At 29.6% G+C, this 16258-nt stretch overlaps 1 protein-coding gene across 20 annotated transcripts in view; it reads right to left on the minus strand.

Annotated features, from left to right (window-relative positions):
• LOC123012509 (basement membrane-specific heparan sulfate proteoglycan core protein) overlaps positions 1-15222 on the minus strand; it is a 266314-nt gene extending 251092 nt beyond the window's left edge. For 13 of the 20 annotated variants that reach the window (XM_044410482.1, XM_044410479.1, XM_044410480.1 and 10 more), the window contains exon 1: positions 14961-15222. In XM_044410482.1, the coding sequence (XP_044266417.1) occupies positions 14961-15071 (111 nt within the window). In that variant the 5' untranslated portion in view covers positions 15072-15222. The remainder of the gene's footprint in view (positions 1-14960) is intronic. The other 7 variants (XM_044410489.1, XM_044410487.1, XM_044410483.1 and 4 more) reach the window with 2 other exon arrangements.
• Positions 15223-16258: the final 1036 nt, after the last annotated feature.

Genomic DNA, 16258 nt, shown 5'->3' on the forward strand with positions numbered 1-16258 from the left:
GGGATATAGCGCTATATTTCATTTATTTTTTTTTGAATCTAAACTTAATTTTAATTTATCAAATTATATTTTAATTTTTTAAATATATCCCTTAATTTATTATTTTATTTTGTCGGCTGAGTGCTACGTTCCCAGTCACGTGGTACTAGAGGCCCTTTATTCGACTGGGTGGCGCCCATAAAGAAAAACCCCACGATCAGCTCTCCTCCGAAATACGAGCTGCCAAGGTGTTACCTATTTTATATATATAAGAAAAAAAAAAGAGAGAAATAGGTAACAAACTATAAGTGAAAATATTTTGACATTTGACATTTTTTATGTTTATTTGAAAATTATTTTTCCAATGAGTCAAACTGCAAAATTTAACGAAACTTGTTAGATAGAATTTTTTAACATTTTTTTATGGCCAAAAAACAAATGTTTTGTGAACACACTGGACACGTATTTACCAATAATGATGTTAATTTATTTACGATGAAGGTTAAAAACCGATAACAACTCCATTAATTTTATAACTTGCGTACGTAACGTTATAATAAAAACCATAAAAATAAAATTACGTTGTTTGCAATACAATCCAATCAAGGTAACATTGATTTAAAAAAGCTAAAAAAATATTAAATACCAAAAATCAGTGACTTAATCCGATGAGCGCTTCGCAGGCGAACCCCCTGAAAGCTGACACACCTGAACATGAGATTTCAGGGTCTTCCGTCGCTCACCCCTGAAAAAAGGAGCAATTGTTGCTCGCCAAACACCACATTCACAATTGAGTGCCAACCCTGGACCCTAAAATCGACCATTTAAGGCCGAAAATTACCTGATGGTCCTCTTAAAGTCGCGTCTATTATGTAATTCGCCACTCAAAACAACTTGAATTTATTTTTACTTAAACTTGCACACATTTCCCCCTTTTTCATATTATTTATATACCCGCTCCAAGACTTGCACAACGCGTAAATCTCAGATGTTGCATAACTGGTTTTCGGTTTGAAATTTAAGAGAAATTTTTCAAGATGCATTGAACTGCGCTTCATTTTGTTATTAATAAAAACTAATTTTTCACGTGAAAAATAGCAACGAATTTTCCATAAACAGTGACTGAATCAACATTTTTTTCCTTGCAATTAACTAAATTGTTAAATCAATGTGGTCGGCAACCTTTAATGATGAAATGGGCCCGAATTCGTTTCGCAGGTAATGAATTGGAACATTAAATCAAGACAGTTAAATTTAAATACATAATAAAAATGCCGAATAAAAAAATTTATCAGAAGTTCGTAGCGGGCTATAATATCGAAGACCCCCTACCTAACGGCTTGACAGTGAAAAATAAAAAATAATAATACAGTGGAACTCCTCTATAACGAAAAATCGGCTATAACGAGTAAATCGTCTGGTCCCTTGCCGTTTTGTATATTACTCTATCTAAATTCTCCCTCTATAGCGAGTATTTTTCTGGAATTGAGATGGATATAACAAAACTTTTATTTTGTCCAAGATCGGTAAAATTTTTGTAACTTTACTAAATAAATAATTATAAAAAAACATATACAAAATTATCAGAATCAATAAATAGACATAAAAAATGTAAAATATCAAAAAAAAATGTCAATTTTTTGACAAATAGAATTTTCTTTAAACATTATTTCCATGTTCCTGGTATCTTATCTTACTTGAAATTTTTCTCTGGAGCGTGAGTTCTGACACACCCTGTATAATTAAGATACAGTGGAACTCCTCTATAATGAGTTCCGGTTATAACAAAAAATCGACTATACTACTCTATGTAAAATTCTCCCTCTATAGCAAGTATTTTTCTGGAATTGAGATGGATATAACAAAACTTTTATTTTGTCCAAGATCGATAATAGCGAGAAATTCGGAGAAATTTCGGAAACAGATCGGTTATAACGAGAGTTACTAGAAAAAATAAAAATCCTGCGAGTCTCCATTACGTATTGTGTAAAAGAATTTTTTGGAAATGTTGTTTTTGCGCGCTAATGGTCTTATTTTTCTCACTTTCTCAGTCTTGAATAACTTTTCAAGAAGAGAACAACACTTCGTCTTTCTGTATCAATATCTCGTCCTCGAAAAGAAAAACGTTTTCTATTAATGAAAAAATATCAATAATAACAGAGTTTGAAAGTGGTAAAAAACAAGCTGTAATCTGCAAAGAAAAAAATTTAGCCAATTCTACATTAGCAACAATTTTAAAAGATTACGAGTTCAACTGGTGAATTTTCGTCAAAAGTGAAGAAGTACAAACTGCTAAAAATGCTAAATGAGATAAAGCCGTTTTTAAATGGTTCAAAGTGAATTGAGAACCCAATGTGCCCATAAGTGGGGCCAAATTAAAAGAAAAAGCAGAACAATTTGCAGAAAAAATTGGGGATTCTCTACAGATGAAATTTTTTGTTATTGGGTGCTTCCACCTAACCACGATGTCTTTTAAAATAGCCTTGTAAAATTGGAAAGTGCAATTGATAAGATAAAAATGCTTCATTACAAAAAACAAACAAAAATTATAGATTTTTTTCTTAAATATTGTTTTAAACTTCTTTAATATTTGTGTTCAACAAAATAATTTGCATAGTACATGTTCCCGTTATAGAGGGGTTCTACTGTATTTCTAAGTTTTTTGACTCAGCTCCTCATCGCACGAATGAACAGATGTCTTACATGTATACGAAATTTTAGAATAAAGCTTTAGGCTACCACCACAAATCTTGAAAATAAATAAATCTTTAATACATTACTGACAGCCTCTGTCAGAGGTCAACTGTGGATACCTCAACGAAATATTTACATAATCCTTTTCAATTAACACATAGAGATAATAAAAAGCTTACTGTTCAGACACAAAACTCAATCAACTCAAAAGATATCTATAAAATCATAATAAAAAAAAAAACTGAAAAACGCTACATGTTTCATCAGAGTAACTTTAACAATAATATAAAGCGATGAAATTTAGACTCACTCCACACGATTTCTATTTAAACTATTTAGAGTGTAAAAATAAAATACATGAATAGGTAAAAAGTATTATACCTGTATTCATTTACTGAGTAAACAAATATTATAATTAATACTACTAGGTATAAATGAAACGTCATCAATATAACTGCTAATGAGGTCTTGGTTTGTAAAACCAGTATTAAAAACAGTGTGATAATGGTCTCTATTCGTGGTAGAGCGAGCTTAATCTAGAACTGTAATGCAATCTATTAGTTAATAAGGCGTTGAACTTTTCTTGTTCAAGATAAGATAGTGGATGTAATAAACAAATGCGGTAAACATAAAAAACTATCTGTAAAAGACAGTAGCATTTTTGTATCGCTAATTTTATATCAGAGGTCAAAATATGGTTTATCTCTTCCAAGAAGGCGTAGATTTGGCGAATCTCTGATAGACTTATCCTTTTATCTGTGTTCCTTTGTAGCAACTGTTTATTTTAAATTTCCGAAAGTAAAACATTAAAACTCTGATGAGCTCATGCACAAAATTGTCCATGATTTATCCTCTTTTATTAACATGAAATAAAGCAGTTAATTTGTATTTTCAGTTGTATCAAACGCACTTTTCAATTATATTTAATCGCTTTCACAGGAGATTATATGTAAAAAATGAAATAAAACGTGAACTCCTGAAAAAACGTGATAATAAAATTGTAATACAAATGATGAAATCATAAACGAATTATGATCAAATATTAATGTTGACTAATCGACCACTGATATTTTTTCTAGCTGATCATTACGAATCGTGCTTATTGACTTAATGTTTCCTCGTCCAAAGTATAATAATGATTGATGTCCTTTCAAACTTCGGAGATCTACTAAAAGCATTCTTGTTTGGCGACGAGTTTGCGACTAAATAAAAAATGCAATTTCTATACATAGAGCAAGTGCAACATCGATTCTAACGATTTCTGTTGAGAATCGTGTGTGTGCAATTTACGAGTTACAAATACTGAAACAAAATTTTGGTCTAATCCTGCTTCATATACAGAGTATCCCAGCGAGTTGTCAAAGTCCAAGAGACCTTTAAATGGTAAAATTTAAAAAAAATGTATTGGAGACTGATCTAGTGCATCACCTAAAATATTTTCTAATTCTAATAGATTGATAAATTGTCTATCAAAAAAATTAATTGTAGCAATAATTCCTATTCGTTAATTAATCCAGAGATTGTAAAAGTCGTTATAAAAACTGAAATTCGATTTTTTTTATTGTAAAAGTAAAGAATAATGGATTCAGTTTACCACAAATGTATTTATTAAGTGATATTTCTTCCATCTCTTGTGCAACTGTGCACTTTTTGGCTACTGAAACAAAAGTAATTATTTTTTTTTAATGTTTAACGTTAAATCTTTTAAGTTATTGATTATAAACACCCAAAAGTAAATAATTTTAGTAAGACAATTTAATAATCTTTTAAATGCAAAAACAATAAATAGGGTGTTCCATTTAATTTTTTTTAAGATATTGAACTTTTAACAAACGCCTTCATTTTTTTATCTTTGCAAATGCAACACACTAAAAAAATGTTACAACCTTATAGCTTGTACCTTCTTCTTTGCGATAGTAAAAAAATATTTCTAGATGTCTTAGTTTTTGTGTAATAAATTTTTAAAAAGTGCATGTTTTCGTCTTATTTTTAAAACCAAGCAAAATCGACTAATAAAAGTTTAGCTTAAAAACTTTGTCATAAATATCTACAACCAAAAACGCTAAGACACATATGGTGTTTCATTTAAAAATTGTATTGTATAGTTGAAAATAATTTTAGGCGATGGACTATTAGTATCTATCAATGTTCTATATAATATTTTTTTCAACTCGTTGGGACACCCTGTATTAGAACAATATTAAAATACAAATTGCTAGTTTTGTGTACCATCACTGAGTTAATTAATAAACACCAAATCAGTGACACAGTTTTCACCTAGTTCGCAAAAAATAACTATTTCGTTTTAAAGTTACAACTGTGTAGGGTTTAAACTTTTGCACATTTAAAATTTAGAACATCACCGTCTTTTCAAGATTATAAACATCACTTTATAAACTCTTGAAAAAGGCGAAATTAGCCGAGTCATAAATACTTAAGAGGAGTTACACCTGCTTCCGCCAATTTAATTAAAAACTTATTATGCAAACCAGAAGTCACAAATAATAAACACAATAAATTGATTTCTTCTTGTTCAACACCACAGACAGAAACGTCATTACAATTATAACTTTTTCGCGACTAAACGAGACTCTGTGGATAGATAAAACGACACGCCGAATTGAAGTTGTAAAGAAATTGAAGACGTTTTGTAATTGCAGTTATGCATTTTTATGGCTTAATCCATAGATTTTCGTTACTTTTATGCGAATCACCCCATCTATATTCGTTTACTATGCTTGTATACCGCAAACTCTTGAGAGTACTAAGCCTTGGAATCATTTAAATCCTATTTAAAGTTAGGGAGGAATATATTTAGAGTTGTACACAAAGAACTCGCGTCAAGGTATTACAAATTAAAATCACTTGCAGAATGTAATCATCCTGGGTAGGTCTTTGGTCGGATTCTTCGAGAAAATAATAAAATAACATAAAAAATATCTGTTATGTCAGCAGGAAGTAGGTAGGCATTTTAAATTCGTCTATATTATGCGAGATGTTAAAACCAAATCTTAAGAAAAATCATCCTCTATAACGAGAACTCAAGAGGCTAACATATTTGCTCGTTATAACCGATTTTCGCTATAAACAGTGCAAATTTATTATTTTATTAAATACGAATATTAAAGAAGTTTAAAACAACATTTAAGAAAAAAAAATGTTTTTTGTTGTTGTACAAGGCTATTATAAAAGACATCGTGGTCACAAAAAATTTCATCTCTAGAGAATCCCCAATTTTTTCTGCAAATTGTTCCGATTTTTCTTTTAACTTGGCCCCATTTATGGGCACATTGGATTCGCGATTCACTTTGAACCATTTAAAAACGGCTTTATCTAATTTAGCATTTTTAGCAATTTGTACTTCTTCACTTTTGACGAAAATTCACCAGTTGAACTCGTAATCTTTTAAAATTGTTGCTAATGTAGAATTGGCTAAATTTTTCTCTTTGCAGATTACAGCTTGTTTTTTATCACTTTCAAACTCTGTTATTATTGATATTTTTTCTTTGATAGAAAACGTTTTTCTTTTCGAGGACGATATATTGATGCAGAAAAATTATTCAAGACTGAGAAAGTGAGAAAAATAAGACCATTAGCGTGCAAAAACAATATTTCCAAAAAAATTGTGGTACACAATACGTAATGGAGACTCGCAGAATTTTTATTTCTTCTAGAAACTCTAGTTATACAGGGTGTTCCGTTTTTATTGTTACAAATTTAAACAGGTGATAAGATATTCAATTCTAAGACAAAAGTTTCCTATAAACATGTATCGAGAAATGCTTGGTAAGGGAGCTACACCCCCTGGAAGGGGGCTAATATGTTTTTGCTAATATTTCAGAAACCATTTAAGACAAAATTACAAAATTTGGTACAGATAATAATCTTTATACACTTAAACGAATTCAAACATCAAATGTCGAAATTTTTAATCAGGGGCGTACGAAACTAAGGGAGTATAAGGTAAAAAAATACCCTATTTATTTTAGCTTTAGTTTCTCGGTACTTTCAGCAACAAAATCTTAAGTTCGATAGTTTATCACAGAAAAGTCTCTCTTGTGTCGATACGACTTATTGTTTTTGAATAAAATTAATTTAAAATTTATGTTACACACCAATACAACATTCAAATAAATCAGAATTTACAGAATAATAAAAACAAAAGAAATTCATATTGTTTAATCAACCTCAACAAATTAACATTACATTACAGTAACGATAATAACATTAATGAAATGAATTTGCCTAAACCTAAAGGAGTTGTTCAAAGTGACCACCATTTTAGTCAATGCATAACTAAAGAAACTAAAGCCAAAATAGATAGGGTATTTTTTTACCCTAAACCCCCCCAATTTCGGACGCCCCTGGTTAAAAATTTCAACATTTGATGTTTGAATTCGTTTAGGTGTATAAAGGTTATCAACTGTATCAAAATTTGTAATTTTATCTTAAATGGTTCCTGAAATATTAGCAAAAACCTATTAGCCCCCTTTCAGGGGGTGTAGCTCCCTTACCAAGCATTTTTAGAGGAAACTTTTGTCTTAGAATTGAATATACTATCACCTGTTTAAATTTGTAACAATAAAAACGGAACACCCTGTATATAACCGATCTGTTTCCGAAATTTCTCTGAATTTCTCGCTATTATCGATCTTGGACAAAATAAAAGTTTTGTTATATCCACCCCAATTCCAGAAAAATACTCGCTATAGAGGGAAAATTTTACATAGAGTAGTATACAAAACGGCAAGGGATCAGACGATTTACTCGTTATAAAGGAGTTCCACTGTATTATCTTTTTTCCACAAAGACTTCAAATCAGTAGATATTTTTTCATCATTTTTGAGGATATAATAATAATTTATTGACGGTATCATAACCTTTACAAGAGAAAAAAAAACAAAAAAAAATAACAACAATAATACAAAAAAAAAAAATACTCTAGACACATGAGACGACAGTGCCAGCCTATACTAATGACACTAGCCTCGATTTAAACCTAACAAAAGACACATATGCAATGTTTTCATTACGTTTTCGTAAATATTTTTCATTGTTCACTATGAATTTATCAGTTTGATGCTTCGCGTTCACAAGCAACAGATGAGATTTCCCTGGAGGTGCTTTAAAGTAAGCTTCAGAAGTACATATTTACAATGTAAAGCACAGAGAGATACAATCTGTGACTTTGAAGAACACTCTCACTTGTAAGTTTAAATAGACAATTGCATCAAGCAGACCTTTTCGATACGTTAGCCAACAAAATAAACACCCACTCATCGAAATGATTTTTTTTTCCTATTGAAACCCGAGAACGATTATTGTCAGACGTAGGAGAGGTCCAGGTATAAAAGTTTATTTATAATTACGTTAAATAAACACACGGGAGACCAACTGTTGGAAGCTGAAAAGCTTTTAGAAATATCAGAGGCTTTGTCAAAAATTAAATTTATACAACTATTGTATTGAATTTTGATTTAAGGTAAGTACCCAAAGGCCAAAGAAAACTTGAGTAGTTAAAAAATTCATTGTTAATAAGAAAATAAGACACAACTTTTTACTAAACATATTTTACAAAAAAGAAAATTTGAATTCCGACAACGCCTACCTGAAGCTGCACAAAATAGTGTCAAGGTTTAAATTAACGACAAACAAGACAACAGTTTAGATTACCTAAAAATCGTTTTACGTCCACAATGTGTGTACACATCTCTACATGTTATGTCACACATTGTTATCAACAAGCCATATAAAATGTGAACCATATCTGTCCGGGTAGAGGATGTAGTGATTATTTTTAATAGTTGTTTGGGACGTCAAAAGACACCAATAACTCTTATGCATACAATCAAGAATAAGTATATATGTACAAGTGAAAGCAAGCTCATCTTGTAGCTTAAAAGTGCAATGAAAATTAAAACATGTTGCAATACAAAATAAAAAATATTTTAAGTGTTTATTATTTGGAAGTATCTACCAGAAGATTAAATTAAAATCCTTCTATCCCAAGTTGCACTTAAAAATTGTAGATAAGATCGTTTATACAACAAATAATAAAATGGATCTCAATTAAGCAGATGCTTCAAAAATGTAAACTAAAACTAGCTGAGAATCACAACTTTATAACAAATTGTAATTTTTGTAAAGTTTTTAGTGTGAGAAAAATACCACATGGAAAAAATATTTAAAAAACTCTAGCTATAAAAAAAAAGTTCTGACAGTTTAAATTTTACACTTTTTGACTCTTTTTATTTTTATTGGAAAAATAATTTTCCAAGTTTTTTTGCTACAGGCTATTAGAAAAGGAAACAAGGAAGATGTGTCCTAAATTGTAAATCTGTTTAACGTTATTTGAAGCTTTTATTGGCAAAATTATTGTATATTTACTAAATAATTATAAAAAAAAAACATATACAACGTCATAAAAAATGTCAAATGGCGAAAAGTAAATTGAAAATTGTTTTGACAAATAGATTCATGATATCTTATCTTGCTTGAAATTTTTCTCTAGGGCGCAAGTTCGGACACACCCTGTACAGTCTTGAAAACATTCAAAAATAGATACAGAGTAAATATAGTAATTTATCCAAAATGTAAATATGTAAAAACAGTTGAACAAAGTGAAAATGACGTTTTTCTTCAGTTCTTGAAGAAAATTATGCATTAATAATGATATTAAAATTATGCATTAATGACGAAAAAACAAATCACTATTGATTTAATCATTTTTTTAACTGTTTTTCAAAATAAAATTATTTTATAAATCATTTGAAATATTACTGTTTTACATAATATCAAGTTTAAAAAAGAGAAAGCCTATTTCGTACAAAAATTATGTTATTTAATTTAATTTTGAAATACAGTTTATCAAAAAAAATTGTTTTGCTGTCAATTTCATCTTATTAATGCATATTTTTCTTTAAAAATGGTTTTTGTTAAATAGTTTGTTTATAAAACTAAACACGTTTATTTAATTTAAAAGTACCTATTACAATTATTAAAAAATAAATTTTGTAGCAGAACTAAAATATTTGAAATTATTTTGCTGTTTTTTTCTTAGTTTAATTAATAATTAAATAATAAATAATTTTGCTTTGTTTTCAATGACAATTACAAAACTAATAGAAAACTTAGGGCTGGTTTACAAAATGTGTTAATCGCAATTAAATTTTAGTTCGCGATTAACTTGACGTTTGTCAATGCAAAATAAATGGTGGTAAAGGCCATTTCGTTCAAAAATAATGTTAGTTAATGTTATTTTAAAAAAACAGTTAAAAAAATTATTGAGTTAATGATTAGTTTTTTCGTCAATGTCATTATTAATGCATAATTTTCTACAAAAAAAAAAGAATTTGACGTTTGTCAATGCAAAATAAATGGCAACTTAATTCGAATTAGTTTAATTCTGAATCAAGTTTTCATTTCGCTTTCTGTAAACCGGCTCCTAGAGGAATTTATCTTGAAACTATGTCAAGTTTGCAATCCTGATTTATTGACGCGTCATTTTCATTTTGTCCGACTGTACATGACAAATTTCTCATATAATGGTTAACTAAGAGTGAGTATTAAACAGATCATAATCCTTGCAAATGTAGTATAAAAAACTACAATTCACCAAAGAACAAAAGTTAATAATTTTACACAGAAAAGTATACATAAAGAAGCACTTTTAGTGCTGTCAATCTTTTTGAGATCGGAAAATAAAATATGTATGTGGATAAAGTGGATGTAGAAAAGATCTTGACCATGATTTGAATACATAAAACAATGCTGTCGTAAGTAGCAGCCGACATGATTTCATGGTTTCAGTGTAATAATAAAGTAATAACAAATATTAGTTTACATCATCAATCTCGGTTCAAATCTTTTTTTTATTACCTATTTATAAAAAGTTACCATTATTTGGTCTTTGCTTGTATTTAAAAATTCATATTTAACAATATTTTTCCAAATATTATTAACTAGTTTTTCCATTTAAAAAAAAATTGCAATATTCAAGAATTCCTTGAATTGAATCCTACGGACTAGTTCGTCCTACAGTCTGGTTTTATTAACATTAATTCTACCATTCATCATTATCCTATCCCAAAAAATACCAGACCAGAAAGTTTTATTAAATATATTTTTATAAAAATTCCATACTTCTGAAATTAATCGCATATTTCGTTATGAACTTAAATAATTATTTGCCTTGAATGATGTAATCTATGCAAATAAAAAGTTGTAAATGAAGCGTATAGTATTTTTAGTTTAACAAACAGATTAACATAATTTTACAATAAAGTCTACGCAATTATTTGTATGATTTAAAAATTATAACATTCCAAGGTGTTGGTACAGTGATGACGGCAGATTCTGCGAAAATTAAAAGCCCACCTTTCAAGATAAAGATATTCTCTCTAGACTAAAACATCATAGGAATATTTACATCGTTACGAAACAGTTTTATGGTCAACTATGCAATTAAATTTTTATTGGGTTCAATCTAAACACAGTTGTGTATTATTCTTGTATTAAGATTAAAAAATTTCAGTTTCGGAGCCGAATAAAATTGGGTTACTATCAAAATAAATTCGATTTCAAAATGACGTCTGGAAATTCCTCAAGGTGGTTAAAATACTTGGACTTTTTTAGTCGGTCTTCCAATCACGATAAAATTTACTGTTCATGTCCGAATAATGGACGCAGGGTTCATTAAAATAACTATGAAAAAACTAGACGAAATGAGCTTTTGCACAGCCTAAACTTTATTAAGTGAACTTTCAAATTATGAGAATAGGAAGCTTCGATTTAATTACATCAAAGTTGTAAATTTGCGTCCTATGTAATTCGATACACAGACGCTCCCCAGCCGCATAACCCCCCAAATTATGAATTTACTTATGTGGAGTTTTGCAAGTCAATTCGTTAGTTAGCTGTCAAACACCATAAAAGTTTAACAGAATTTCAAATATTTTAGATGCATATAAAAATCAGCTATAAAAAAAATTGTAAAGACTTAAATAATCTTTTTACCCACAGTAATAGTAGCATTTTATGCAATTTGACAAAAAAAGTTTTGTTATATAAAAATTAATGTTAGTTTACATAAGAACAAATAAGTGTAGTGTTCCAATAAAAACAAATGTAAAACAGTCGATTAAGTACATGAAACCTTTTGTATATTGACGTCGATTTTAGGGTGTAATATGTAAACAAAATAAATAAAAATAAAAAGTAGAACATTTGTTTTTGCTATATAAACTAAACTATTTTGTTTCATAGATTTTTCGCATTTACTCCTCCAATTACACATTCGGTGATACAAAAATAAAAATATTTTCCGATAAAGATATAATATTCTCGCCAGGATATCCATATTTTCTTCAAATCTACTGTTTTCTCCAAACTTTAAAACATTTGAATTAAAAAGAACAAAAACGACTGTAATAAATAAGAAAAATTTTATTAACAATCTGTCTTGAAAAACGAAGTTTTAAAATATATTTTTAAAAAATTGCTGAAGAGAACACACAATTAAACACTACAAAAAACCTAGTATTGTTTTCTCGATTTTTCAAACAACAATGATGAAAAATCTATGACTATTTTTGTTGTTCAATCAAATAATCTTTTCTTTTTAAAATTTTAGATTTTAGATAACTGAATTTTATGCAATAACCTTTAATCAATCATAAAATGTTTTTGATGATAAAAAAGTTCACCAACTTTAATTTTAATTAAATCTTGAATTTAGAATTATTTTTTAACTGAAAAAAAACAGTGATTTGAAAATTACAAAAAATTGGTCTTCTCCACATCACAAGAGCTGAAACAGTAACGAAATAAATAAAAGTTGATAATGATAGGGGTATAGCGATGACTAATCCATTCGAATTCCAACCACTTGTAAAATTTGTAACAATTAGAGATTCCCTATCACACCCGCACGTTCAATGAATTAATTACTCATTAATTAGTTAAGTATAAACACTTGACGACTTAAAATATACAGGGTGCGTCAGAACTCCCGCCCAAAATTGTATCTATAAAAATTTCGAAGTTATGAGAATTTACATTTTGACTATTTATTTTGCTTGGAAAAATAATTCTCCAATTTTTTTTGCTTTAGGTTATTAGAAGAGGAAACAGTGATAATAAAGTTCTAGAAAGCTAAAAATCTAAATCAATTTGTAGGTATTTTAAAAAGAGTTATTTTTTAGTAAATATCGTTATTTAAAATAATTTTAAAACAAAAGTTTTCATAACAAAATTTCATAAATAAAGTTGAAACTTATTTGAATTGAAGCCTCATTTATACAGAGTGCGTCAGAACTCGCGCCCTAGACAAATGCCATTGTAAGATAAGATACCAGAAACATGGGAAAAATGTTAAAAAAATTCTGTGTAGAAAAAGTTCGAAGTTTTGAAAATTTCAATTTTGCATTGTGACTCAAAAAATAATTTTCCAACTTTTTTTGTCACAGGCTATTAGAAGAGAAATTGTAACTCTGTTTAATATTATTTTGTGGCTTTTATTGGTAAAATTTTTGTACCTTTACTAAATGAATAATTATAAAAAAAACATATACATACAAGATCACCAGTATCATTAAATAGAGATAAAAAATGTGAAATATCAAAAATTTTTTTTTGGAAATGTTGTTTTTGCGCGCTAATGGTCTTATTTTTCTCACTTTCTCAGTCTTGAATAACTTTTCATGCAGAGAACTGTATCGATATGTCGTCCTCGAAAAGAAAAACGTTTTCTATCAAAGAAAAAATATCAATAATAACAGAGTTCGAAAGTGGTAAAAAACAAGCTGTAATTTGCAAAGAGAAAAATTTAGCCCATTCTACATTAGCAACAATTTTAAAAGATTACGAGTTCAACTGGTGAATTTTCGTCAAAAGTGAAGAAGTACATATTGCTAAAAATGCTAAATTAGATAAAGCCGTTCTTAAATGGTTCAAAGTGAATCGCGAATCCAATGTGCCCATAAGTGGGGCCAAGTTAAAAGAAAAAGCAAAACAATTTGCAGAAAAAATTGGGGATTCTCTAGAGATGAAATTTTTTGTTATTGGGTGCTTCCACCTAACCACGATGTCTTTTATAATAGCCTTGTACAATTGTAAAGTGCAATTGATAAGATAAAAATGCTTCATTACAAAAAACAAAGAAAAATTACAATTTTTTTCTTTAATATTCGTATTTAATAAAATAATAGAGGGGTTCTACTGTATAACGAAATATTTAAATATGCATCTCATAATTCCTTTTGACTTTTCCAGTTCTATGCCCTAGTCACTTTTTTCAAAGGTTATTAAACCAGATACATGTAAAGATTTATGTCAAACAAATTTGTATCTCCGTTATTTTATTTTACTTGGAATGAGAATGATAAATAAGTACATGAGTACGCCCACGACGAAGTATATCGTTTCCGAGTCCATAAATGCATACTGAACTTAAAAAAAAAGCTGAATTAATTTTCTAAATACACTAACTACAATAAATTTTATCTCAATGAAAACAAATGTAGAATGATGTAGAATATTCCGCTGGCATCCTCAATAATTTTTTTCTTGAACAAATAATTTAAATAAATATAACTTGGTCAACTTATCACCCTTTCATGTGCCGTTAACTACAAAACGCTCTAAACACAGGATCATATTTTATGCATGATCTGAGGTAATTTGGTTCATTATTCATACACTATGCAATTATGTGCGCCCTAATACACAATCGAGACTTGATGATATTTGTGACAACCTAATTTTGTAATGCAAAAATTTGTGTTAAATTATACAGGGTGCGCCAGAACTTGCGCCCCAGAGAATTTTTTCAAGTAAAGTGAGATACCAGGAACATTCTATCTGTCAAAAAATTTTGACATTTGACATTTTTTATGTCTATTTAATGATACTGATGATCTTGTGTATGTTTTTTTACAATTATTTAGTAAAGGTACAAAAATTATAACATAACATTGAACAGAGTTACAATTTAGGATACAGCTTCCTTGTTTCCTCTTTTAATAGCCTATAGCAAAAAAAAATTGTTTAATGGGATTTATCTCTGGGCGCGAGTTCTGGCGCAGCCTGTATAATGATTGAAATTTTATTAGCACGTGGTGAGCCGGCAATGCGTTTAATTACCTAAACTGAGACCGATTAAAATATTCGATAGTGCGTTTACCGTGTTTTCAGGTGTCGTTTATCGTGAAATACTCGTATTTCACTCATTACTCGGAATTTCACACGAATTTCCGGCGGTTCGAAAGCGCGACTAAGCAAGAACCCACCTTAGACTCAGCAGACACCTGATATACGGAGTGGTCGAGTATTAGGAAGCAAAAAGTTGCGATGAAGCACAACCACACGAGTCTGGGGGTGTCTTTTCCGAAGGCACCCATGATGGAAATGAAAAGAACAGTACGGCACTCTCACCAACTACTGCGATAAGTCATTGCACTGTGGACGAAGAAGACGTGGCTGGACCAAGATGCTGCTTGTCTGATGTCCGAACACACAAGCCGCACAACACTGAATGCTTGCTTGCTTGCTTGCCGGTGGAACTTTTCAAAACTCTCAAACACATGTGCTGCTGCTGCTTCCCGCTTGCTCTGGCAGCTCTTCATTGGTCGCGCGATGCGCGAGTCGACGACGTCTGGCGTCTGTGTCATCCGATGCTAATGCTGGACTGCTGGTCAGCAACTTCAACACCGACAAAACTTTAACTTTCAGCAACTTTACGGAGGTACAAGTAAGCTGAGGTATGTATTTTTAACTATAATCAGTCTTCATACAAACAGTAATTTCGGTAATTTTGGGAAAAAAAATTTTCAAAATATTTTTCGACGGGTGGCAAAAGCCTGCACATATTGTATACGTTTAAATGTATTTCGCGGAAGAATTTCGTAATTTTAATTAAAAAATTGCTTGTTTCAAACCTTTGGCTGTAGAGTATACTTTGTCATTTATATTAAAGACTTAAGAAAGGGCATAATAAAAAAGTAACCTTGTAAAAAGTACAAATATTATTTGAAAATGTATACATTTCATGTATACATGAATACATCAAACATGGGTAAATCAAGTTTTATACTTATCCCCAAAACATCCCTTTCTAATTGTAAAAAATGTGATTTTTTCGTTAAATGTTTTTTATGCTTTATAAAACAAATAAATTGATAGAACAAGACTTTTTTCCTAATAAGGTCAGATATCAATTAAAAGAAGGTAATTGACTGCGGGAACGATTTGATTCACCCTGTATTATAAAAAAAATGTCTTGTAGTACCTTTAGCAAACTTAAAGAGTCCCTGAAATTTTATTTTTTCTTTCAAATGAAACAACAAATCTTGAAAGGACTTATTTTCTTTTGTTGACGACACTGTTTCACACTTAACAATTTAATTTTTGCTTGATAGCTTTGAATATCTTTCTTTATCACTGGCCATATAGTTTTTAAGTCTTCCTGTTTATAATCCCCAAAATAAATAAGTTGTCTGATATGTTTTCTATAAAGACAATTCATTTACTTGCAAGAAATAATATTTCCGATAATGCTACCGTGTACCTAAGTTTCACCTCTTTATTT

This window comes from Tribolium madens, unplaced genomic scaffold, assembly GCF_015345945.1.
Source record: "Tribolium madens isolate multiple individuals breed KSU strain unplaced genomic scaffold, Tmad_KSU_1.1 Scaffold_96;HRSCAF=242;Tcas5.2_LG5, whole genome shotgun sequence".
Taxonomy (NCBI): domain Eukaryota; kingdom Metazoa; phylum Arthropoda; class Insecta; order Coleoptera; family Tenebrionidae; genus Tribolium; species Tribolium madens.